This window comes from Talpa occidentalis, unplaced genomic scaffold, assembly GCF_014898055.3.
Source record: "Talpa occidentalis isolate TD23 unplaced genomic scaffold, MPIMG_talOcc4v2.1 talOcc4.16, whole genome shotgun sequence".
Taxonomy (NCBI): Eukaryota; Metazoa; Chordata; class Mammalia; order Eulipotyphla; family Talpidae; genus Talpa; species Talpa occidentalis.
The window spans coordinates 10,019,278-10,032,573 of NW_023601653.1; the positions used below are offsets into that span (position 1 = coordinate 10,019,278).

The window sequence follows — 13,296 nt, forward strand, 5'->3', positions numbered from 1 at the left end:
AAAAAGAGTGGCTATAAATTTGCAGAGAAATAAAGCATCTTCACCTGTGATTTTAGCGATGCAGTGGAGGCAAGTTAGAGAGAGCTTTTGGTCTACACGTTCTGGTAGATTAACCTGTAACTGTCAGTGGTGATTTGCTTCTGAGGGCATCGCCACCACGAGGAAACACTGACACAAAGGATGGTATGTGGCACCAAAACGTCAAGAGCTGTTGCTATTTGGATAAGCAGCTCTTACAGCGAGGAGCGAGTAACCACTAGACACTTGTGCACTCTACCCGAAAGTCCAAATAACTATTTGAGGACTAATGAGCACTTTTAAACAGTTAAGAAGAGGAGCTGCACAATTACAAAAGGGGAACACAAGTTGCTGAAAAATGAACTGGGTGAGATCAACATTACCTTGGAATCCTGGCTGCCTCTTGGAGGGAGCACGGGCAGGGCAGCTCGGCCCCACAGCTAGTGGTCACCACTGAGTCCAGGTTAAGAGACTCAGAAGCAGAGTAAGAAGCAGCAGGAAGAGAAGGTGGACATCACTCCACGCCACCTCTGTTACCTCTGACTGTGCTCCACATATTCTAACTTTTCCTGCAAGATCTACGTTACGCCATTATAAAACTACTTTCAAAAAGCAGTCTGTCTCCTTTTTTAGACTGTATCTTATCATATTGGATGTCACCAGGCTACTTCTATCTAGCTTTGCATAAGTTACCAAGTCTCACTAATTCCTCATTTGTTAAGTGAAAATAATAATCTCACCTGATAGGGCTGAATGCAGTTAAAGCCTTATACACAGTACATCCATTAAAATCCTAACTAACGGCTAACATTTATTAAGGTTGTTACTAGTGATTATTTCTGCTTTTGCCAGCAGACTGAACTCTGAGAGCAGAAAGTAACTCCCATTCATCTTTGAATCCTCATGACCTAGTATGCATATTCATAAAATGTTTGCTGACTGCATTAAATTTATCTTAACAATGAAAGAGGTTAAAGCAACTTTAAAAAAGAAGTATTTCCTTCAAAAGTAAACAGTCTTACAAACTCCTTTCCGCAACATATACCTGCACAGCCTCCCTCCATCAGAGGAGATATAGACACATCGATCTGTAAGATTTGTTGAGATGGAAACAAATTCATTGACATAGCCCGCTCTTCTCATCAGTCGGAACGTGTTCACAAGTTTCTTATGGTCTCGAATGACACCCAAGATGTTACCTAAGCAAAAAGAGAGAGCAGTATTTAAGCCAGGAATAAAAGCTAAATCTACTTGGATTGAAAATATCCACCCAATGAGAATGAAAAGCAGCACTGCAGTCATTTTCATTATTATTATTGACAGCTAGAGCTGGTCCACAGGTGGCCGGGAAGCAATGCAGAGGCATGATGAAGGGCAGGCCGGGGTCCTGGGACAGAGAGCCAGTCCTACCACCTGCTGGCTGGCAGTGCTGGGTTAGCTGGTCTCACTGTCCTCACCTGTCAGAACTGTGCTGGGAAGACAAGCTTGCGGTCCAGTTCCCTGGGCTGGTCAATTCGAGGATTAAATGAGTTGGCCTCTGACAGCACCTACTCTTGAACTCTGCCTGGCACACAGCAACTGCTACTATTAACCTGCTTTTGTGATCATCCCCATCTGTGAAACGAGGACACTGGACGTTGTGTTCTCGGGTTAACATGAGGACTCAGAGGTGCAGGGGGTAAAGAAGGGCTCACTCGATGTTAGCTGTGGGGAGACACCAAATGAGGCAGTCAACAGCCCTGCCAAGCCCTAACTGCTTCCTTTTCAGCATGTAAAGGATTAATGCTATGAGGAGAAGCAGAAAGAAGGGGAGAAGAGCATGGGAACTAAGCGGCCGGGATCAGCACAGGGAGCCCACAGGTGAGAGAACAAGCACCCACATCACCAGAGGAAAAGGAGAAAGGACAAGGCAGACTTGCTGCTATGTTTCTGAGGACTCTGAAGGAGGCGGCAAGGGGTATGTGAAAGAAGCCACTAGAGCATTAGCTGAAGGAAAGAGATCCTCTTGCCACAGTCTGTTGACAATTAATTATCAAGTGACTGAACATAACTACCAGACTATTTCTGCAGAATGTCTCAGATATTGAACCTGAAGATTTCATGTTGAGTTTCACTCCACTGTGGCTTTGCTGGCAGCTGCAGGGGGTGGAAGGCAGCCAGTTTCTGCAACGTTGCTCTTTAGCTCTGACAGTGGAACCCCTCAGGCCCTGGCCCCAGCCCATGGAATATGGGTTCTGTACCATTTTTTTAATCTTTAAATTAATATCTACCTAGGTCCAGAATTACTGTGTGCTTTAAACACATGGATAAAAACAGATTCCTTCCCTCTCCCCAATGGATCATTTAGGGTACACCTATCTCCAAAACACACTCACCGTTGAGGAAGACGAGAAACACGTTTGGGTAAGAGAGCTCTTCCCCACACAACAAATTCACATCTTCTACTCCCAGGTTACTGGCTAATTTAACAATGGGTCCATCTTCCATGTCAGTTGTGATGTGCGTCATAAGGGCCAAGTTTTTAACCAAACCACATGCCTAAAATAAGAAGAGTCAATTCTAAGAATGAACATCAGGAGCACAACATGCAGCTTATATCTGAAAACAGCTCCCACTGTGCCAGGAGCAATGTGAAGTGCCCACCACCTTGGAGGGGACAGTGTGGCGATTCATACGAAAGCCTCAGAAATGCACATAGCCTTTAACCCAGAGGAATTCCCCCTTCAGTAACAAGCAAGAAAACGAACATAGGTGTAGCCACAGAAATGCTCAGCAGGGTAATATTTGTAATAGCAGATGATGATGGCGTTGTAAATGAGACATGACAACTGAAGTCATGTGCAATCCTGGATCGGAAAAAAGACTCTGGAGGGACAAGTGGCAAAACTGGAATAAGGTCCAAGGATCGATGTTAAATTCACAAGGCTGCTGACCGTGCCATGGTGATGTCTGAAGTTCACATCTGGCAATCTAGCTAAGGGATCATGGAAATTTTTTATAGTATCTTTGCAGCTTTTTTGTCTGTCCAAAAATTATTGCAAAATGAAAAAACTGTTTAAATTCTTAAACTTCTATACAACCACAAAAATCTATACCAGAAATAAAAATAAGGCTACAATGAAGCAAACAGAAAAAACACTTGAGACGTATATGACATGTAAAGAGTCTACCTTCAATTCTTAAAAACCATCTGCTGTAATGATGCACAAAACATGCCCTTCATTGCGATCTGGGAAATACAGCACTCCAAAGCTCAAGATGTAGAAATTATGCAAACTTGGCAAGCTGCATAATTTTACTGTGAATTCCATATGGTTTAAGATAAATTAGGAGAATGGTAATTCCTAAAAATCATGACTCTGCAAGGACTTGTATTTTTCAACTCTTTCAAGTCATAACAAATTCTAACACTTGGAACTTACACCTCTTACATGTCTGCAATCAACTTATTTATTGAGTCAGCATATATTTATGGGGCTTGTACACTGAATGTGGGTCTGTGCTAGGAAGTTGGGATATAAGGTTCGTTTCTTCGGAGGTTTAAAATTAAAAAGAGTAAAATGAACTGAAACCAACAACAGTTACATGAAGAAAGGGTCATGACACAGGAAGGGGTGGGTGAGGACAGGAGCAGACCTATAAACAATGTGGGACTCCATATTAAGTGCCTCTGTTTCCTATATGAGTTGGAATCCACTTCAGGCTGTGCACCATGTGCTCCTAGTTGTATGAAAAACTGAGGGGGTTTTACCTCTGACATAGCACAGAGATGCCTCGGATATCTTACCTCTCCTTCAGGAGTGTCCGAAGGACAGAGCATCCCCCACTGCGATGGCTGGAGGGACCGAGGACCACTCACTTTTCTTGTTTTCTCAAACTGGGAGGAGATTCTTGTCATCATGCCCAGTGCAGATATATATGACAAGCGAGACAACACCTGAGTCACACCCTGGCGGTCCATTTTAAATCTTTTTAGAGACCAGTTTCCCTGTAGAGAGATAAAGGACATGATACTACTGATTCGCTCCAATGCTGCCTGATACTCTTCTGGGAAGCCCATCACAGGAGCTGCTTGTTTATTAAGTTAGAGTCATAATGTTTATCTTCAGAAATCAAAATGTCTCAATTAAAACTTAGCTGGCTCACTCAGGGGGGTTTTCTAGGAATTTAAAAAAATATTACCTATGTCCAGCAACCATCTAAGGATGTCTCGCTGTATCAACCTTATATCAGAGCAGTTATTTTCTGAAGAACTAACTCTATCTTGGATAAGCCCATGCAACCAGGGATTTCCACTGGAAGCAGTAAGCTAACAAAACATTAACAATTTCTGCACACATTTAAAGTAAAACTGGCTTGAAGCTCAAAGAGATAATTTTATGTTGGAATGTGCCATCATTTGGATGTCTTCCAAAATTAGTCTTAATTGGAGGAAAATATAGCAACAGCAAATGACTCTAAGAGCAGTTATTAGGGACAATGAATTAACTGTAGGCTTCTTAATTAATGCTTATATAAATAAAAAATTGCGTATATAAACATATATATACATATTTAGAAATATTCTATGTCCTCTGTGGCTATCAGGTCAATCTTAAAATAGATTCCTATGAAATAAATCTTAAACATTAAGTTTGCTTTGTCTCCTATACACTAAATATATTTTCTTGTACAATGGTTTCATCAATTGCACACATTAAATACTTGCAAGGATATTTAAAGATTAAGGTTCGGAATTGTTAAATTTTCAACTCATGCTATCATGAATTAATAGTCGAAAATAGTATGCATAGAAAAGCAAGGTAGGAAATAAAATGTCAAAAAATTAATTCAATTATCTTTCTGATTCAAAAAAGAAAGAAACGTCTGAATAGTGTTCTTAGCTTTTTTCTTTTAAGAATCTGATGAAAGCTATAATGTTCTTTTTAAAAGGTAAAAACACCTCTGAACCATGGATTCAAAATTTTACATTCGGTTTTAGGAGCAGAACCATAGATCCAGGTTAAAAAAAAATCTTTGTAGTAAAGAAGTTGCTAGGGTTCTAGAAGCAGATCAGGTGGGCTGTAATTTTTTTTTTAAGGTGACCTGTGATTTTGTGGCAATTTCCTCATAAATTAAAGTTTAATGATTATTACAGTAAAGATTGGTTCAGAAACTTGGTTCCTGATGGTGTGGAAAAGAGCTAGGAAGAAAATCTATCCATCACAAAGCAAAGAAATAGAGCAAACACATTGATTCCATTAATTAACAATTTCTTATACTATTTATTCAGCTAACGTATGCTTAGAATAAGAAATGAACCTAGTAAACTGACTTGGGCCCAGAGAATAAGAGGAAAAGTAAGTTTAAGAAATATTCACCAGGGAGCTAAATGAAGGCAGCAGCTGCTGGCAAACAGGAAGAAGATGGAGAGGGAAGCCAAGTTGTCTAGCAGGAGAATTTGTTCTCATATTCTGCACAGGGAGGTATTTCTTGTATTTCTCACTACAGGGAAAGAAAAAAGAGGAGGGGTCTAAAACCGCTCCTCTCAGCAAATGCATGTGTTGGAAATTTCTCCGAATGGCCACACTCACAGAGGATGAGAAGCTTATCTTTTCTGTTGCCTACAGACTGGGCTACACCAGCAACAAGGTCTACTGCTGATACTTCTAGAAAGCAGTCTTCTCTGGGAGAGAAAGTGGGGGTCAGTCACAGGTGAAAAAACTACTCAGAAGACCTATTATGAACTGAAAATCATGGATCAGAAAGCAAAGAAAAGCAAGTTTAACAAGTGTGTTTAAATACTCTTTGGAAGCATCTTTTCAAACAGCCAGGGATCTGTTTTCAGACAAGTCTGGCCCACGAGAGTCCACCGGGCCCAGACAGGCACAGGGCTGGTGTGCCTCAAGCGCAGGTGTAGGTGCCACTGCAAGGGATGCTTGCGCTGACCACCCCTAGTAATGCAGTGTCTGCCTCCCCTTCTTTCATTGTTAAGGGGATCCATGTGTTACACTCTACTATTCTTTTGTTGGGGCAAAATCCCATCCATAAAACTAATTTTATGTCTGGCAAACAAAATGCGAACCAGACTTCATCAGATAGACCTACAGTTGTTATGTTTTAAGAAAGGGAGAAAAAAACCTATCTGATAACCCTTTGTGAACAGCCAGAGGGCCTGAATACACAGCAGCTGCTGAGGCCTGAATACATCACTCACATGAGGAACAGCTGATAGCCCTTTGAGGCCTATAAACCTACAATGAAATATTTTGTATTGTTTTTGACAAAAATTGTCAATTAATAAACCTGCCTGCAATGTGTCGTTTATCACAGGAAAAAAATGGAGGGAAGTCGCTGTGAAAAGAATGGCTACTAACGGTTACATTGAATTGTTTTTCCTCTGCGTGAAAGCATCTATGTTGCCTCATATAACTGCATTTTGGCAATTAAGTCAGAGAGATGTAACCGGTGGCTAAAGCCAAAGACTGTTATAGGTGGCACCCCCTGGAGGGGGTGCTGATGAGGATGGATAGCCCCAGGTGGGAATGGAGACTATGGTAAGAAATATAAGGGACAGCAGAAGGAGCCTCCAGCATTTAGTGTTCGGGATTTCAGCATTTTCAGATCTTCACCAGTTCCAGGGTCAGTGATTTCTGCCCCTACTGCACTGATCTTCCAGAAGGCTGTTGTGGGCCTCTGAAGGATGTGGAGAGGCTTTCAGCAGCCAACCTCAGAAAAGTTTGGAGGCTTTGCAAGTAGCCAAGCAACCAAAACTGTTCCCAGTTTTGCTGCTATTACAGCCTGACAGGGAAGGCAAAGACCCAGACCCGGGCGCCTCGCTGAGCTGTGTGAGTGGGGCCGTTTGTCGGGTCATTGGGCTGCTGCAGCTGCTGTCTTGAGTGTCACTTGTCTGGTGCTGCACTGGGGCATCTCAACAGCTCCAGGAGCATCTCCTGTTGTGTCTTCTCCTGTCTTCATGAGTTGGATCCTGGCGTATAGTCAGGCTGCCACATGCTCTAGGCCCTCACTGGTGGGAAGATGCCATCTTGGGAGCATGGCCTTTGTTCAGGATGGAGTTCCATTGTCCTCAGTGGCAGGAAGACACCATCTTGGGAACATTTGTGTTTAGGACTTTAAAACACTGGACACTGCTTCGGGTGAGGTAAATGGTCATTTTGGCCTCAGTAACTCTTTGTTTTTCCCTGGTTTGTTAAGTCAATCCTATTGTTGTTGTTCTCTGAACCTGAGTAGCCTTGCAATTAATTGCATGTGCGGGTGAAGAACTCAGACAGTGACTGGTAAACTGTCTGGGCACTGTCCTTGGCCAGTTTTATTGCCCCTTGCCACCCTGTATCAGAGTGACAAAATTGCCCTGATAACATTTCAACTGTAGACTCTCTTTTTCAAAACAGAAAATCTGTCATTTGTAAGCATTCTCTAAATACGTGCATACATACATGAATATTTCACCTAGATTCTCAAAGTGCTCTAAGTTTCCATCCCATTGGTTTACACTTAATCAGGAGAGCTCAGGGAGAGCAGGGACTCACAGTAGAAATGGCGTTCACCATGCCATTGGTGATCTGGTCCTGACGCATGTGCTTCACGACATCAAACTGGGCGGCTCTTTGCTTAGGAATCACCTGATCTGCAATCTTTTTCATTTCGGAATTAAATTTTTTGAACAAATCTTCAAAAAGAAGAGATAAAAGCTAAAAATAAAAAAGCATATGGTGAACTTTTAAAATATAGTATTAGCTTATCTAATAAACTTTACATCTTTTATTAAACTGCTAAAAAAAAGATGGAAAAACTGCCACAAAATATTTTATGAGATTCAGTGTGATATGTCCACAATTTCTATGTGCTCACCACTATGCTAGGTGTTGGGAATAAGAACAAAGATGTTAACATAGTCCCTGCATTCAAAGACATTTAATTTAGACCAGCCACTCCTAGACTCTCAGACTTCACTGACCAGTGACTAACCTTTAACTTTACAGATAGAGACATTAAAACCAAAACAATGTATGTGTGGGTGGGGGAGAATTACCATTATAGCCTGACAACACCAAAGGTGTGGTGCCATTTGGACTTTGCTACATGATTGGTAAACATGTAAGTTGGTAAAAACACTTACTGATATTGCCTCATTTTTTAAAGTATGTAACTTTTTAATATTAAAACTTAAACAATAAAGCTTAAATAATAATAAATCATGGTGACATATCTAGAATAGCGCAACCAAGTTAGCCCAACCAATGGCACAGAATAGCAAGTCACAGAAACAGACAGGAGGGTTTGTTTCTAGAACTGGTGAAGTAGCTCCTATCAGATGAACTTGCCTGTCAATAGTAATTGCAAACCCTAGACAAAACATTAAAACTATTTAAAGCACTGGAGAGTGTCCAACAGCAGGCAGAAAATGGAGGAAAGCCAAAAAATCATAATCAACAGCATTGGGTGCATCTCCTGTTCTTACAGCTTTTCAACTAACGGTAGGACATACTGGTAACTGAGTCCAAGATAACTGGGGAGCTAAAACTTGGAGAGAGAGCTACAGTTTAGTGGATTAAAGAGTCAGAAGAAAAGGACATGTCCTACCACAGTAGCTAGAGAGTGAGGGGAAATTCTCCAGAAGGAACGAAGCAGGAGAAAATGCCCAAATTAGGTATATAAATCTCTGCTGACCCGAATGACACACTGAATGCTGTGACCCACATTTCCAGATGCCCCAAATCAAATCTGGGAGAGGCTATGATGTTTTGTTCACAAAGTAAAAGTAAGTGAAGCTGTGACTTTCAAGCCTAGGACATTAAGGCCACACAGCTTCTGTCTTGTTCATGGGAAATACTCAAGTCCTGGCCCACTCTGACACCACAGCACTGGGGAGGTCAAGGCCCAACTGAGCCCAGCCTTCCACCCTCCCACCAACCTCCAGCAGAATGCCACCATCTAACCTCGATCAACACCATGTGTAACAAAAGAATCAAGCGGTCAAGTCCTTCCTGAATTTCTGACCCACAAAATTGTGAGTGATAATGAAATGGTTATTGCTTGAGCTACTGTTTTGGGACAACATGCAATACAACATCAGAAAACCACAACACTGGGCCTCCCCTGGTGGTGTAGGCGGTTGAGCGCAGCACTGTGAAGCTGTCCGCAGCCTCTGGAGTGCTGGTTTGATCCCGGCCGGCAGACGAGGGTCCCACATGGCACAGCAGACCTCTCCTGTCTCGCCCGCTGCTCCCCTCAGCAGTGTGTTTCGTCAGTCTGCCTGTTCCATTCCCCCCTCTGTCTCTGGTGAATCCTCTCACCCTCCCACGTGTCTGGCCTGTACCCCGGTTCTTGTATAAATAAAAATAAATAAATCTTTAAAAAAAAAAAACAACACAACACTGTATAAAGTTTGCAAATCTGAGTAGGTGATTTACTACAAAGTAAATAACTAGCATACTTCTTCAGTAACTAAATACAACAGATGTTTCAATACTTAAATCCCCTTGCAAAATTAATCATATTAGTTTTTTCACTTATAGCATTCTGTTTTCCTTTACAGAGGGGGGAAAACCCCCAGATGCCTTTGTACTCTACCTAACATACTATTGAAGCAGTATTGGAGGGGTACGGGCATTATATATACTCCAATTATTTACTTAAAGAGGAATTCTGAGATTCAGTGAAATCTTCTATGTTAAAGATTTTCTGAGTTCCATCTTGACTATATTTTTTGAATGTTTCCAAACCACAGGTCATTTTTTGACTCATAATGAAAAAAGATATTTAAAGCAAACAAGTCTTCTCCTCTAGTGACGATTGATGAAAGAATGTCCTAAGTATAATTAGACTGTATGCTCCTCCCTCTATGGTAGACACATCCTTCCACTTTTCTGCTCACATCAATGCTGCAGAGAGCAAAGTCAGGATCTTGGCCTTGAATCTACCATGTCAGAAGTGTTTTATAAAGAAAACTTCCTCCTCTGAGAGCTTAATCCTTTCTTCCACTCAGACTCAGCAGTTTCACTCGCGGAAAGAAAGAACATGGGAATGGAAGCAGGTGCAGAGGGGAGGGAGGGATGAAGCAGCCCATTTCAGCAACTTCCTGTGGAAACTGGCAAAAGGAACTTGAATAAGCATCCTGAACAGAAGCGAAGGCCCTTAACCTACACCACAAAAGCTCTGCCCTATTTTAATTAGTCTCTTACACTTAGACTTTTGTGTCTCAAATTATGACAAAGTTTTTTTGGCTCCCAGCTGAATTTGGTGTCAGCTCCCGGACACAAACACAAGAAAGCGCTGGGCCACAACGCACGCACTGGGCGGGAGCGCACTGGGCGGAAACACTGCCTCCTCAGTAAATTTCTCCGCCCCTAAATTTTCAATTTAAGAGAAATAATGTTCTCCAGTTCACAGAGCAGTGAGAAACTACAAGGCCAAGTCACACAATAAGCCACATTATTTAGGTCAAGAGTGAAATGATGAAAAGGGATGGCGTGCTGACGATAATGCTCACGACCGTTCACTGCTGGTATGAGGAGGCCTCACTGCCCCGCCAGGCAGGAGCACCGAAGAGCAAGTTATATTTAAGGGAAAAATGCTGACAGCTCATCAATTGATTTTCAATGAAAATGCTAAAAAAAATTAATAAAGAAGTTAAGCTGCTGAAATACAGTTTCACCAATTAGCTTAATGTCAGAGAATTCTAATTAGGTGCCTTGAGATTGCTATTTAGTGTTTAAGCCTTCAGAGTGCCAAACTCTCCTTTTCACACAAACTGGTTGCAAAATTAAAGACATTAGGCAGCCTTAATTACATTATCAGAACAGCTGGGATTAGGCAATCTCTGAAGTCAAGACGGCATTCTTTTGTCACAGGGTGGAAATCCCTGGCTTTCCAGGGTGCCGGATTTTGGTGCCGTTCCCTATCTCCCCCACACAAAGCAAGCTGCATTAGAAACAAAAAAATTGCAGACAAAGAATAGAGTAATGCTCAGCAAATAATGAACACATTACAGAAAAAGAAAAGGTAGGTGAAAAGATTAAGCCTGAAATCAGTGGGTTTTGCTAACACCTCTGCTGGCGGCTGGCCTGCCAGCCCCCTGGTGGCAGCAAGACGAGGGAAAGAGCCACGAACCCGCCTGGCCGTGGCTACAGCTGTTATCTAGAGCTGAAGCCGTTTATGCGCCCGCATCCCAGGGGATGTGAAATTAGCAGCTATTGTTTATACACATTTTCGCCAACACAATACCTTTTATGTCTTTACATTGTTTATAAAGCGATGTTTTCATACACATGGGAACCCTCTTTTTAATTCTAATTTTTTAAGCAACAGGATAGTCTCTCCATTCCTTATTCCTCTGAACAACCAACAATTTTTAATGGAGTCATTTAACAGCACGATTTTTTCCAAGTGGAAAGTAATAAAAATTTGGGTTAATGGAGATGGGGGTATCCCCCAACCCCCTTCACAGTGGCCAATCTGAGGATGGCCAAAGACCCACCTGCTGCAACATCGGCCATTAACCAGACAGTGGCGTCCTCATAGTCCAGACAATATCTTTTTCCTAATTGCTGTCACTTTTTAATTCTAGTTTTAAATTTCAGTGGTGGTAATATCTGCTGCTATCACCTGGAAGACTGGCCGAGGCTCCTACCCCATTCATTCCTGGACAGCTCGTTTCCAAAGCAGATCTGTCTAAAGTGGTAATGAGATGGTTGTCCCCCAGACTGAAGCTCCCTAGTGACTTTCCACTATGTGTGAAATCAAATCCAAACCCCTTCCATGTCAGTTGTCCCGCATCACCTCTCACTGACCCCATGCCTTACCCACTACGGTCACAGAGACCCTTCTGCCGGAACTGCCTGGGAAGGTCTGACCCTGCCCGGATTTCCTGCTAGACAGCAATTCCCATGGTTGGGTGAGACTGGCGTCTCCTCATCCAATCTTAGCTGGAAAGTCTGAAGATTCAGTTTAAAATGATTACCTGTTCAAAGTGCTCTTTCCTGAATGTCCTGACACACTCCTCTCCCCCATCAACACCCCAACTCTGTCTTGAACATCAGCCTGTTTTGGGTTTTCTTTACACACTTACTGACCACCTAATAGCATCACATTATTTACTGTCTACTTGCTCATGTGTTCCCTCCCTAAGTACACACTCCTGAGAGGAGATGCCTCATCGAGTCTCCTTTATCTCTGTAGTTCTGGTGCCTAAAACTTTATCAGGGACAGAGAGATGAATATAAATAGCCCCTAGCCTCAATGAGCTTAACGTCCAAGGGGAAAGAAACCTAGAGGTAAAGAACTCTGTAACAGAACTCTATACTAATTCAGAATGCAAAAAAGATGTGGACAAAGTACTACTGGAACTTGGAAGACCAAGCCACTAAATACCCCTGGGGTTCACATATGGTGTCAGAGAGTGACTTAAAGAATGAATAATGGGGAGGAACTCCTGATTAGGTGGAGAGTGGAAGGAAGATGAGGGAGGAGCCATTCAGGTAGAAGGCACAATCTGAAGACATGGCAGGATGAAAAAGCACCCCATTGTGTTTGGAAAGATGTTAAGTGGCTCGCCTTGGCCTGAGATGAAGCCGGAAAGCAGTACAGAGGCAAGATCATCAAGAATCCTGCAAGTCCTGCTAAAGAGCCGCAAATTCTTTCTGCAGAGCATGCTGCAGTTAAGGACTCCACAGGGAGTTTTGAGAGAAGGGCAAGCAGCCAGAGAAACAAGCCCTTACACCCCATCTCGGCCCAGAGAAGCTCCACTTCTGTCTAACATTAGGATTCCAAGTAAAAATCAATGCTTTAAAAACCTTAAAACCCTTGTCTGAAGCTCATGTCTGCTGGGGAAGCTTCTGAGAAATAAATCTGGGCTTCCCCCAACCTCACAGTAAATGCTCAGGTGCGTGTAGGTATGACTCTCCAGCAGGTGAGAAGGCAGACACCTGGCCAGAGCTTCCAGAACAGTCAGATGAGCAGGGCATCAGATATGGTGTATGGGGGGGGGGAATTAAACACAATACTGCCGTGTTCACACCTGAGTTGTGACATGTGAGTGTGAGTGTTAATACACAAACACACATAGTTTTGCATGTATGAAATTTTTCATAATTTAAAAGCACATACATAAAAGCATGTGTATGTCCATCTCTGCAGCAACGCACACATTTAACTGATTAAATCCTCTCTTCAGTAAGAGGGCTTTCTTCATCAATGGGCAAGCAGCAGACACAAACAGATGTTTGTTTTAAATCGCTATTAATGCTGGCAAATTGTTCCTTTACATGATTTCTTCTA

The 13,296-nt window shown here is 42.4% G+C and overlaps 1 protein-coding gene across 1 annotated transcript in view; it reads right to left on the reverse strand.

Annotated features, from left to right (window-relative positions):
• Nucleotides 1-11,516, reverse strand: part of POLR3B (RNA polymerase III subunit B) — a 61,016-nt gene extending 49,500 nt beyond the window's left edge. The window contains exons 1-5 of the mRNA XM_037515175.2: nucleotides 11,498-11,516; nucleotides 7,548-7,705; nucleotides 3,806-4,006; nucleotides 2,394-2,556; nucleotides 1,064-1,217 (exon numbers count right to left, since the gene is read on the reverse strand). Of these exons, the coding sequence (XP_037371072.1) occupies nucleotides 1,064-1,217; nucleotides 2,394-2,556; nucleotides 3,806-4,006; nucleotides 7,548-7,705; nucleotides 11,498-11,516 (695 nt within the window). The remainder of the gene's footprint in view (nucleotides 1-1,063; nucleotides 1,218-2,393; nucleotides 2,557-3,805; nucleotides 4,007-7,547; nucleotides 7,706-11,497) is intronic.
• Nucleotides 11,517-13,296: the final 1,780 nt, after the last annotated feature.